The 13,198-nt window shown below is 34.5% G+C and overlaps 1 protein-coding gene across 4 annotated transcripts in view; it reads left to right on the top strand.

The window, feature by feature from the left end:
• The window catches only part of MYO6 (myosin VI), a 136,976-nt gene that overhangs the window by 101,401 nt on the left and 22,377 nt on the right, over positions 1-13,198 (top strand). For all 4 annotated transcript variants that reach the window (XM_081044207.1, XM_081044206.1, XM_081044205.1 and 1 more), the window contains exons 19-23: positions 200-238; positions 2,025-2,118; positions 8,832-8,962; positions 9,059-9,136; positions 11,288-11,417. In XM_081044207.1, coding sequence (XP_080900333.1) covers positions 200-238; positions 2,025-2,118; positions 8,832-8,962; positions 9,059-9,136; positions 11,288-11,417 — 472 coding nt within the window. The remainder of the gene's footprint in view (positions 1-199; positions 239-2,024; positions 2,119-8,831; positions 8,963-9,058; positions 9,137-11,287; positions 11,418-13,198) is intronic.

Genomic DNA, 13,198 nt, shown 5'->3' with positions numbered 1-13,198 from the left:
TGGCTTTATATTAACCATAAATTTTGCATGTTACTGTCTGTTGAAGAGTTTGTGTACCAGCAGTTGTTAAATTATGATGTGTTATGTGTTCATATTATTGCACGATATTATACTCTAATGACAGATAGCTAATTTTTAACTTACAACATTGTGCATTTTTGCTTTTTGAAAAAATAACGTGATTTCATTTATTTTACAGACACAGTTAAATTTGCTTCTGGATAAACTTCGAAGTACTGTGAGTACACTTAAAAAAACAGTGTTTTAATGGACCTCTTAAACTATTATTAGTATTTATTCAAATAAACATAATAAACCTGGTATGATTAGAAATTCACTTTAAAAAACTTCATTAAAAAAGTTGGTTTGTGAAATGGTTGTCATTTTGGTTAGGTTTGTTCTGAAAAAAAGGTCAAATATACAGAGGGTGCCAAAAAATGTCAAAAAGGTCAAATATACAGAGGGTGCCAAAAAATGTATGCACATTTTAAGAAAGGAAAAAACTGTGTTAAAATTGTATATACTCAAAATATACCAATAACAAAAGAGGGTGCCAAAAAATGTATGCACATTTTAAGAAAGGAAAAAACTGTGTTAAAATTGTATATACTCAAAATATACCAATAACAAAAGAGGGTGCCAAAAAATGTATGCACATTTTAAGAAAGGAAAAAACTGTGTTAAAATTGTATATACTCAAAATATACCAATAACAAAAGATGAATACAAGTCACATTTGACTTCTGCAATTACGGGAGGTGCTCAAAGTGGTTACTGTCTGCGTAACTTTAATACAGTGTTTTTCATTTCTTAAAATGTGCATACATTTTTTGGGCACCTCTGTATATGTGAAGTCAAATTATTGTATAAATATATAGAATTATCTGAATGTTATTAAATTAAGGTTATCCTGTAGTTTGAGGAGAGTGAAAATAATTAGTTATTATGGAGAAGGAAAATAATTTTTTTTAGGATTAAAGATAATGCATATAATTCATTTAAATTTATTACTTTAGTAGTATTCTCCATCATGACAATGTTGATATGGAAAAAATGGGCATAATATTTTTATGCCCTATTATAGAGGCAATATTTCCTGGGAGAGTATTTTATTTTATCACCTAAATATAGTGCTACTGTAAAGTAATGAGATTACTTTTGTGATTTATAAAAAGAAGGCATTTCTAAAAAGTGTTCCAAAAGTGTTTGTAATGAGCATCATTGTTGAAAAAACTATTAAGTTTTGTAAGGTGTAACTGCTTTGAAGAGAAACAGTTACTTGGATATCTAGTATATTAGCTTCAGTGCCCAAGAGTTTCATTTGTACATATCAGTATTCTTTCTGCCTCATTCAACATAATCTGATAACTGATTCCAAAAGGAAGCCTTTAAACTTTTAAAAATATTGCTTAACAAACAAAACTTTAAAATGTGCCATGGTGCAGCTGATGGACCTACTCTGTATTTTTGAAGTAGAAGAAAAAGATTGATTTTTTTTTTATTTATACTTTGGCCTAAATTTTAAGAGGCCTAATTTTATTTATTCCTCTTGTCATAGGACAATTTTCGTATCACAGAAACATAGCATACAAATACACTTAAATATAGACCAACATCACGTGTATGTCAGCCTGTGAAATGTATTGTTTAAATGTGTTTAAAATATTTCACAATGAAACACTTTGCTTTTTACAATAACATAATTTTTGGCACTCAAATCTAAAATGTTGTATTTTTCTAATATTAGTATATAATGCAGAATTTTTCCAAACTTTAAATTATTAAGGTATACTAATAAAGTTATAAGTTCCTTAGTGATCATTTATTTATTTTTAAATTGAAAATATTTTTATTAAAATACAGTTGGCATACAATATTATATTTGTTTCAGGAGTACAAGATAGTGATTCAACATTTATTAACTTAGTTATTATTTTAAAAGAATTTCATTTGCTGGTATTCATAGAAATAGAAAAATATGAATGTGATATGTATTGTCTTTAAAAGTATCTTTATTCTCCTAGGGAGCAAGCTTTATTCGTTGTATAAAACCTAACTTAAAGATGACAAGCCATGACTTTGAAGGTGCTCAAATTTTGTCTCAACTTCAGTGTTCAGGTAATTTCATATTTTTATAATTTATATCAGTGTGTGTCAGGAGTCTAAGCCCAAATACAGTTTAATATGTCCAATGTTTTCAAATAATTCACAATTATGTTGACTATTTATAAATGCAATAAAATTTTTATCTTACATTTCCTTTAATTGTAAGAAGGGCAGGACTGGCAAACTATTTGGGCAATATTGGGGTAACGATTATTGTGATACAAAACTATTTGACATTGTGGAAGTAAAATTTATAAAAACTCTTCAACTACAGATTTCCCCTAAGTAGGTTGCTTTCCTATGATCTTCTCAGAACAAGTAGCACTGAATTTTTCATTCCCCACATAACTGGGTCAGGAGGTAGGTTTTGGTGTCATTGCCTCCCATGCCATCACTTGTAAAAATAGAAAACAACACAATGCATTCGGCTTCTATGGAACTTTTGTGCATTTGGTTAAACTATCACTACCTCCCTCTCTCCTATCACATGCTAACCTTGCTCAATCACAGAAGCCATAGGCGCCAGCCTGTTTCTTCCTTCCTTGATGGCCATCCTCCATCTCTATTTGAACTACCCCTACTAATTCCCAAGGCATCAGTTTTCTCCTCTCCTTTTAATCCGTCTCAGGCTCGTGACACTTCCTTAAACTCTTTTGCCTCTGACTCCTTATTTTGCTCCTCTCAGAGGTGGATTTATTATAAAGCTAAGGTCACTTAAGCTTCTGAGTCCCTCATTTAAATGGGCTCCTTCCAAATCCCTGCACCTGATTTTGTGTTCTTTTGTAATTTGTATTAGGTTGGTGGGAAAGTAATTGCAGTGTTTGCAGTTGTTTTTAACCCTTTAAACCACAATCACTTTTGCACCAACCTAATAATTATGTTTGTACCCTTTTCTTAAACAGCCTTCCCTCCAGTTGTAAAAACCTCAGGTCCCCCCAATCTGAATTGACCCTTGACCCCTCTCACAAAACTTTGGCTGTTGATGAATTTAATTCTATCCTTTCTCCTCATCTGCACAGATAAGGTAGGCAAGACAGATTGGCACACTATAAATTCATGATCACTAACCTTTAAAGGGTTTTCAAACCCACACTGCCAAGCTTCCCTGGTCAGCATATTCTGTTTCTCCATGGAGACCAGTCACACCCATCCTGCTCTCCTCAAATCTCTAAGCCTCTGCCAACAGATAGCCTCAGCTCTTAACAAAAATACTGAATGCTTCACCTGTCTGCTACCAAACACTTCTACTACCTGCGTAGCCTCCCCTTCTGATAAGGAAGTGCCTCTTTTCCTAGTTAAGTCTATAGTTCTTTTGGATCCATCCCTTCCTGCTTCCTCCTCCAATATTGACTATATATGTTGAACCATTTCTTTGAGGTGGATCTCTCGATTACCATTTAAACATGCTAAAACCTTGTCTTAATTCCCTCTAACCCACATTCGCTTCCAGCTACCTCCCTATCTCTTGCCTCATTTTTTTCTCCCTTTCTTAAAAACAGCTTTATTGAGATACAATTTACATACCATAAAGTTCAACTGTTGAAAGTATGCAATTCACTGGCTTTTATTATATTTACAGAGTTGTGTACACATTGCTGTAATCTAAATTTAGGACATTTTCTTTATTTAATGTATATTCTTTTATTTTTCAGTTACAGTTGACATACGGTATGTTTTAAGTGTATAACATATTGATTAGACATTTATATAACTTACCAGGTGATCCCCCGATAAATCTAGTACCCATCTGACACTGTACATAATTATTACAATATTATTGACTATATTCCTTATGCTGAACTTTACATCCCCATGATTATTTTATAACTACCTATTTGTTCTTCTTCATTCCTTTCCCCCTTTTTACCTATTCCCAAACGTCCCTCCCATCTGGCAACCCTCAAAATGTTCTCTGTATCTATGAGTTTGTTTCTTTTTTGTTTATTTTGTTATTTATATGTAGAATCTTATATGATTCCACAGGTAAGTGAAATCATGTGGTATTTGTCTCTGACTTACTCCACTCAGCACAATACCGTCCAGGTCCATCCATGTCGTTACAGATGCAAGAACCATTACCTTCCATGGCTGAGCCATATTTCATTGTATATATGAACCACGTTCTCTTTATCCATCAGTGGACACCCAGGCTGCCTCTCATCTTGGCTCTTATAAATAATGCTGCAGTGAACATATGGGTGCACATGTCCCTTCAAAGTAGTGTTTTGGGACTTGTTTAAGAAGAAGAAAAAAAAGATAAAAAAATATGAATAATAAAATGGCAATAACTACATGTCTATTAACAATTACTTTAAATGTAGGAGGATTACATACTCCAAAAGGTGTAGGGTCGCTGAATGGATAAGAAAAGAAGACCCTTACGTATGGTGCCTACAAGAAAGTCACTTCAGATTGAAAGACACACAGACAGAAAGTAAAGTGATGGAAAAAGATATTTCATGAAACAACAACAACAAAAAAGCTGGGGTAGCAATACTTATACCAGACAAAACAGACTTTAAAACAAGGCTATAACAAAAGACAATGAAGGACCCAGTAATCCCACTTCTAGGTATTTATGCAAAGAAACCCAAAACACTACTTTGAATCATGTTTTGTTCTCTAGTTTTTCCTTTTCTGTCCAAGAATACTCTGTTCTTGCTTTCTCAAGTTTCATGTCTTCCACTCACTCTTTAACCCCAGAGAATTCAGTCAGCTTCCACCTTGACCAGTCCAACAAAATAATTGATGGGGTCACCAGTGATTTCCTTGATCCTAAGTCAGATGTTCTTTTTGCAGTCTTTATCTTAGTGGATTTTACAGAAGCATTGACTCTGACCAACCCTCTTACACATCCTTTCCTTGGCTCCTGAAACCACATATGTCCTTGGTTTTGTTTTGAATTCACTGGCCTTTTATGACTCCTCTGCAGGGTCATCACTGCTACCTGGATCTTATGTATTAGAGGTTTTCAAGCTTTGGGTTAGGCCTATTTTCCTATTTTCCCTCTTGTCCAATATAACTTTCCAAGGTGATGGAAATATTCAATATCTGTGTTGTCAAATATGGTAGCTACTAGATATTTGTGGCTATTTGAGCACTTGAAATGTGGCTAGTATGACGTTGGTATTGAATTTTAAATTTTATTTAATTTTAAGTTTTTTAACTTATGACTTATGACTAGTGCAGCTGCAGAGCATGTGGCTTGTTGCTTCCATGTTAGACAGCATAGTTATACATTGTCTACGTCTCCCCAAGTCCTTTTGATGTGGCCTGCTAAACAGTGTATCCCCACCCCCGATTTATTGAAGTATAATTGACATATAAAATTGTATAAGTTCAAGGTATACAATGTGTTGATTTGATACACTTATGTATTGCAAAATGATTACTTCCATAGCATTAGCTAACGCTCCCATCGGGTCACACAATTGCCATTTATTTTTTATGCTTAGAATATTTAAAATCTAGTCATTTGGATATATTTCCTTTCAGTGAGCATTAGTACTTCCTAATCCAAGCTGTCATCATCTTTCATCTGGCTTTTTGCTGTTGCTTCCTAAGTGTTCTCCTTGCATCTGCTCAACCTGTTCTTCACACACTTCCAGAATTATTGCATTACAACTCAAGTCTGATCATGTCTTTTTACTGCTAAAAATGCTACAATGGCTTCTGATTATTATTAAAGAGCAAAATTCTAGTAGCTTATGAGGCCCTATATTGTCTGACCCATGGGTCCCTCGCTTCATCTCCTTCCACTTCTTGCTCTCTGCACTACAGCCACGCAGGCCTTTGTGTTAGTTCCTTAAATACCCCACATTTCCTCCTGGCACAGGGCCTGTGCTCATGCTGCTTCCTCTGGTTCCTCTGTCTGCATCTTTCCCATTCAGCTTGTCATTTCCTTATGAAAGCCTATCCCTCCTTAGGAAGGGGGCCTGAGTTACAGGTGCCGACTGCCTTCATTTCACAGTCCTAAATTTTATATGTATTTATATCATTATATCTTTTTTCCTTCCTCCACCCTATAAACCCCTTGAGGGCAGAACCTGTGTTTGATTTGGCGTGCACATATGTCCTTGCCTCCTACCAGTGCAAGGCATAAAGTAGACTCAGTAAATATTTGCTGAATAGAAGGCATAGTCTAGCAAATATGAAGATTTGTTTGTGACTAATTTCACAAATACTGGAAAGTTAAATAATTCATGTCCGCAGTATTCCTACAAACAGTAGGTGTATTTTCATAGTATTTCTTTAGACTGTTTTACTTGGAGTTTGACTTCTTTTCTCGTGTAAATTTCTCTGGGGTTTGCTTAGACTGGTATGATAAATCATTTATTTTCTAAGTAAGCATCTAGTGTCCTGGCAAGTCAAGCATGTTTAGGTTTTGCTATTTATACTATTAGATTAGCAGAGTATGGGCTTACTGATGCTCTGGCTAGGATTCCTCTTTCAGTAAGCAGTGTATTTTCAACATACTTGCATGTGTTGGCTGTTTAATAGGTGACACTGATTCATAATATTTTGATTTTTTTTAAGTACTACTAATAGTAAAATGGTATAAAATTGGTTCTAGTCATGTGGCTAGGTAATGAGAAAAAGCCCAAAATACCAATAACAGGTAGAACCAAAAATATTTATGAAGCTTTCTAAGATAAAGACATGTAAGATTTGAATTCTGCATTGCTTTTCTCTTGTTTCCAATTTAAGAATTAATTAGTTTAGGACATCGTTTAGTAAAATGACCGGCTTTTGATCAGCCACCACCAGGGCGACGTGGGGGACGGTGAGAGAAGGCAGGTAGATCTTCCTCTGTAACTTGGGGGCTGTGCTGCCTGTCTGGTATCAAAGAGGTGTTCTGAGTATAACCACCTAGGACTGCTCCAAGAAGCCCCTCACCAAATTCCCAGTGGAAGATCTAGGTCATGGGAATTTCTAGGAGAAAGAGTACTTGGTCTAAGGATTTTTATTTTTTTAAGCATCAAAAGATCTTTTGAGTAAATGACCTTCAAGTGCTGAGAAAGCAACTGTAGGCTTGGTAATTTGTTAAGGCTCCATGAAAGTCCTAATGAACTTCTTTGAGCCAGTTCATGCATTGTCTGCAGTGACAGGGCAAGCCTGGGATTCAGGTGGCAGATGTGTACATTTCCAAGGGTACTTGTTTATTTGATATAAATGGGCAAAACGTGTGACAATACCAAACAGAGGTTACTTTTATTTCTTCAAGCAGAGCTGAGAACCAAATCTGGTTCTGGATCTCTTTCCACAGGAATAATTGCTTGCATATATTTCATTAATTAGTATTAAAATTACAGTAGTTACATGTGATCAATATAATAAAAAAATGAAAAACTACAGAGTAATATACATAAAAAGAAATCTCATTTCTCGGGGGTGACCACTAAAGTCCATGTCTCGGATATGATTTTTATACTGGTTAAAGTTCTTTTTAGTTAACACATCATATTCTGTCGTATGGTTGTAACATAATTAATTGATACTTAAGTTATTTCTGTTTTTTTTCCTGTTACAAACAGTGACTCCAGTGGACATGTAGGACATTCTCTGTAAATATCTTTACCCTCATATGTGACAAATTGTAGGATAGATTCTTAGAAGTAGAAACTACTGAGCCAAAGAGATAAATACGCGTATTTCCAAATTGCCATTCAAAATGCTTGCCCTGGTTTACTCTCCCAGTAAGAATGTGTGTGTGTGTTTTCTTGCGCTGTCATCAACCCAGTATACTATTGGTGTTTTACACCTTTGCCAACAAGATAGTTTAAAATTCAATCTGACTGCCTAGAAAGGCTATATTTCCTATGAGATTACTCTTCTTTTTATTTTGTAGTTTCATTTTGTTAATTTAAATTTTTGACTAGCAAAAATTTATTTTGGTATAAGGAGTGTAAGGTAAGGACCCAATGTTATTTTTGTTTTCTAAATGGCAAGCCATTTGTTCTAACACTTTTTGTTGAATAATCTTATTTTCTTCATAGATTTGAATAGTCCCAGAGACTGAAATCCAGGGACTTTTTTTTAAAAAAAGCAAAAGTTTTTGGAGTTATCTGTAATTGTTGCGCCTTTTTCCCTGACTATTTTACGCTTTTCCCGACATGAAAAGCTCACATTGACTCAAGACTCAAATTAACCACCTACTAAAGTTTCACTGAAAATAGATGTTTATCCTATAAACTCTTTACCCTGATAGTCTAGTTTTCTCTGAGAGGCGAGTGAAAGGGGATCTTTGTAGTGAATTTGTGAACACTCCTTTCTTTTCCATTTGCTTTACTTTAGCACTGGTAAGAACTTGGGAATGTGTTTGACTACTTCTTGGAGACTCTGTCAGGAATTTTGTTCTAAAATTAACCTTTGGATTTGGAAATGGCCTACTGCACACCTTTGATTTATATATACAGTGATTGTGACATTGAGGTTTCTAGCAGAAAAAAAAAGACAAAACTAGGTTTGAGCTTTCTAGAGAGCAGTAGTTTGTCTCTAGAAAAGGGTTAGTCAGGCTGGTTTTAGATGACATTTGCTACATTAGTTTTAGATGGTAAGTTGGGACAATTGAGTATAAATATGATACTTTCTATGTAATATTTTATTGCTGATATTCCTGTAAATTGCTCCTTTCTAACATTAATTTGTGAAATCGATCTTTTGCAAGGTGTTTTTGGACTTCTGTACAGTGATTGGCAATAATCTGTGTTTGTTTATGAATCTAGGTATGGTGTCTGTTTTGGACTTGATGCAGGGTGGGTTCCCCTCACGAGCTTCATTTCATGAACTCTACAACATGTATAAAAAGTATATGCCAGATAAACTTGCAAGATTAGATCCAAGACTGTTTTGTAAGGTACGACTACCACCTAAACTGAAATTTCTTAGCTATAAAATTATCTTTCTTATTAATTACTAGTTGGCATTTAACTTTTTGCTTTTTATCTTTCAGGCTCTTTTTAAAGCTTTGGGCTTAAATGAAATTGACTACAAGTTTGGGTTAACAAAAGTATTTTTTAGACCTGGCAAGGTAATTATATATTCATATATATATGTATTTTTAAATTTTTATTAAATTGATTGGGGTGACATTGGTTAGTAAAATTACGTATGTTTCAAGTATACAATTCTATAATATATCATCTGTATATGACATTGTGTGTTCACAACCCAGAGTCAGTTCTCCTTCCGTCACCATATATTTGACCCCCTTTACCCCTTTTACCATCTCCCACTCCCCTTACCCTCTGGTAACCACTAAACTGTTGTCTGTGTCTGTGAGTTTTTGTTTATCTTGTTCATTGTTGCTTTCAGTTTTATATCCCACATATAAGTGAAATCATATGGTTCTCGACTTTTTCTGTCTGACTTATTTCACTTAGTGTGATAATTTTTATTTTAAACTTTAACATGATGAAGATGAATAAGTTGGGGTCAGTGAATATTTTTTAAGCGTTCAGTGATTTGTATTATTCATAAATTATATGATCACTAACAGCGTGCATATATGAATATGGCAGAAGTTTATAATGGGTGATACTCTGTATAAGTTTTAGAGTTCTTTTCAGCTTTGGAAGTATTGGAATCAGAGCATTGTTTAATTGGATTTTTTGCTTAAATAAGGATTAACCTGAAAATACTTCTGTTTTAAACAAGTTGAAAGCTTTTCTAAAACATACTAAGTCAGTCTTAATAATTACAAATTATTTGTAGTCTGCATTGTAGAAACAAGTTCTGTTAGAGCATTTATAAGATATAGGAACTTGGACTGGTGTTTGTGCTGACTTCTCTCAAACCCTAGAATGACCGAGTGTATAAGTACATGATTTTCTTAGGCTATCCCATAGTTTTAGTATTCGTAGGTTCTTGTACTAGGTTTTAAGACTAAGTTAAGAATATTTCATAACTAAATATACATAACACAGAAATACTTAAATGCTATTCACAATCTGTTTATATTTTCACCATTTCTCTTATTTAATATTGATTGAATTGCATCCTCATAATTTTAAACACAATTTTTACTGTGTAATAGCCAACTATACTTAGCAGAATCATTAATAAATATGTGTATTTGACTTATACAATACACAAATACGTGTATTGACCTAGCAGAATCATTAATAAATATGTGTATTGCCTTAAAGGCTACATTAATCATAACAAATCTGATTTCACATTTTTGGGCATGAGATAAAATCTATGTAATGCATTACTAATATATATACTTCCCTGTGAATATTTTCACTGCAGAAAATTTCCTGTAAGAGGAAAAAATGAGAATACAAATATATAAATATTCATAGTTGGCTTAGCTGTAATCATACATATTTATCATAAATTCAGCATTTCTCTTATTTCAGGGCTATAATAGTAATATTTTAGAATTAATAGCTGATAGAGAAGGCACTTGGTCTTGTTTGCCTCCAGAAAAATTAGTCAGTCAGAAGGATATGTTGAAAGCCTAAAGCAGATTTTCACAGATCTTTAGTCTCATTATGTTAGCTTTAATTTAATTTTGGTTATAAGAAGCCATTATATTGATAGGTATGTGACAGCCTCAATATATTGTAGTGGGATATTTGGAAAAGGATAGAAATTATTATATAATTTGGTGATAAAATTGTGGAAATGATGCATTTTACTAATTAATAACCTAACTATTTTGTGTTGTCTCTTAGTAACAATTTCTTATCTCTGCCCAAAATAGGGATGGGGGTTGGAGGAGACAGAATAGTTTTGGTGGTACTGGATACTACATAGCTGACCTTCATTTGTCAGGAGCTATATACAGATAGCTGAGAATGTGGATGAGCCAATTCAGAGATATATTAGCCCTTTTTACATTCTTTTCTCAATAACAAAAACCTTTTGGTAAATAATCTGTAATTGTCATTTAAAATTTTTTCCTATTTTTATTATTGAATCTGCTAATTAGCAGTGAGTAACACCCTGTACCTCCAAGAACCGGAAAGAAGGAAGGGAGGGAGGAAAGAAGGGAGGGAAGGGCAGCAAAATACAGCCAAGTGTATTTGGGTTTGCTGTGTATCCCACTTATGTAATGGCTTATGACCATTTCCAGAAAGTTAAGATTTTGGGTTTAAGTTCTAGTTATTTTGTATCTCAGTGTCTTTAAACACATTTATCTTTTGATATTGATATTAATCATTTCATTTCCTAGTTTGCAGAATTTGATCAGATTATGAAGTCTGACCCTGACCATTTAGCAGAGTTGGTTAAAAGAGTCAATCACTGGCTTATCTGCAGTCGCTGGAAGAAAGTTCAGTGGTGCTCACTCTCAGTCATCAAATGTAGGTATTTTCTTTCACCCAAGATCTGTAATTATTCTTGAAATGAGTTGGTTTGTGGAATGTTATGAAGTTGTCTCAGTGGTGAGTGCTGGACAACAGGGGCTGCGTCTCTTAATCATGTTGTGTCCCTGGCTCCTCAAAATAACACATCATGTGTAGTATGTGATAAATTAGTATTTGTGGCCTTTAAGTGGATATGATACTTCTTTATCCCAGTGTACTATAGGAGAATTAATTTCATCGTGTCCTAAACAAAACAGAACTCACTATCTTGATTCTTTTCTGTCTCTCCCACGACCCGTTCTTCTCTCCCCACACACCCCCAGGCTCCCGGATATGAGCCATGACTTTTTCTACCTACATGACATCATCAGTACCGCATGCCCAAAATTTCAAGATCCATATGTTGTTGTCTTCCTTGTCCATGAACTCTTGTCAGTCAGGAAATGTTGATCCCTCCTCCAAATACTGTACATTCTTTCCCCTTTATTGCCAGTGCCTTAGTGGAGTCCCTCTTCCACTTGCGTAACTTCCGTAGCTCCCAAACTGGTTTTCCTGAGTTCCCAGAGTTACCTCCTCCGAATTTTCTCTCTAAACTAAACTCCTTTTATTCAGGCTCTCCTTTAATGTAGAGCAAAGTCTGAAGTCTTAGAATGTCTTTCAAGGTTACATAAAGTGGGGCTTGAGCTTCCCTTTCAGCCTTTTCTCTTGCCTCAGCTCTTTTAGAACCTGTTCTCAGATACACTGGACTGAGCTGCTTTTTCCTGTTTCTGGCCAAGTCGAAGTGGCTACTTATCTCTTACCCAAAAGGGTGAGGGGCAGATATTTTTGGATTACCTGAGAGTCTATGGAAAACCCTTAATTGTAGGGAGCTATTGTCAGTGACTTGATTAAGTTTATAATTGCCCCTCCCCCCACACTCATGAGCATACCTGTAACAGTGCTAGGCATATGAAGAAGATTCAGGACATTGTTCCTTATTAATAGAAAAAAATAAAATTCTTTTGACATCATGAAAAGGATCCAGACAAACAAAAATTATTATTTATGTCTTTTGTTACACAGTTGTGAATATAGCTAAAAAGAAAACTGTAATAAAGAAAAAAATAACAAAAGCTCTTTTCCCATCACTTTCCAAGTAAAACATAAACATATTTGTCATTATAGTTTAATGCTTTCAGCTCTAAACATTGCATTATAATGGAAGACACAATTAAAATTATCTGTACCAAATCATTTGTTCATGGACTGTCTTGTGCAGTGAAGACAGTAGCCAGCGAGGATCTTTGCAAGGTGTTAGGGAAACTCTGAAAAAAATGTTTCAAGGTCAGATCAGTTTAGGACAATTCTGGGTAACTGAGGTTAAGTTACAAATAAATGCCTTGGTTTTTTTGAAGATTTTCTTGTAACTGTAGGAGTATCACAGGCCCCATTAAGTATGTTCATTGTGAATCTCCAAAAGTAGCTTATAGCTTTTCCTAAATTCATTTGCTAGGCGAATACTTTTTTTCAAGACACACCTGTTAACATTGACCAAGATTGCCAAGGACAGTTTCGGAAGCAGTAATGTAGCATAATAAGGAAATAATACATTTAAAATGTAAACCTAGTTTGTATACATGATGTACTTTTTATTTTAAGAAGTATTAGGAGGGGTGGCCGGTTAGCTCAGTTATTTAGAGCTGGTGCTGATAACACCAAGGTTGACAGTTCGATCACCGCAGGGGTCACTGTGAGCTGTGCCCTTCTTCCAGAAAAAATAAGTAAATAAATACTTTGTT

The sequence above is a fragment of the Rhinolophus hipposideros genome (genome assembly GCF_964194185.1).
Source record: "Rhinolophus hipposideros genome assembly, chromosome: 3".
NCBI classification, from domain to species: Eukaryota; Metazoa; Chordata; class Mammalia; order Chiroptera; family Rhinolophidae; genus Rhinolophus; species Rhinolophus hipposideros.
This window is presented reverse-complemented; position numbering and strand designations above follow the sequence as displayed.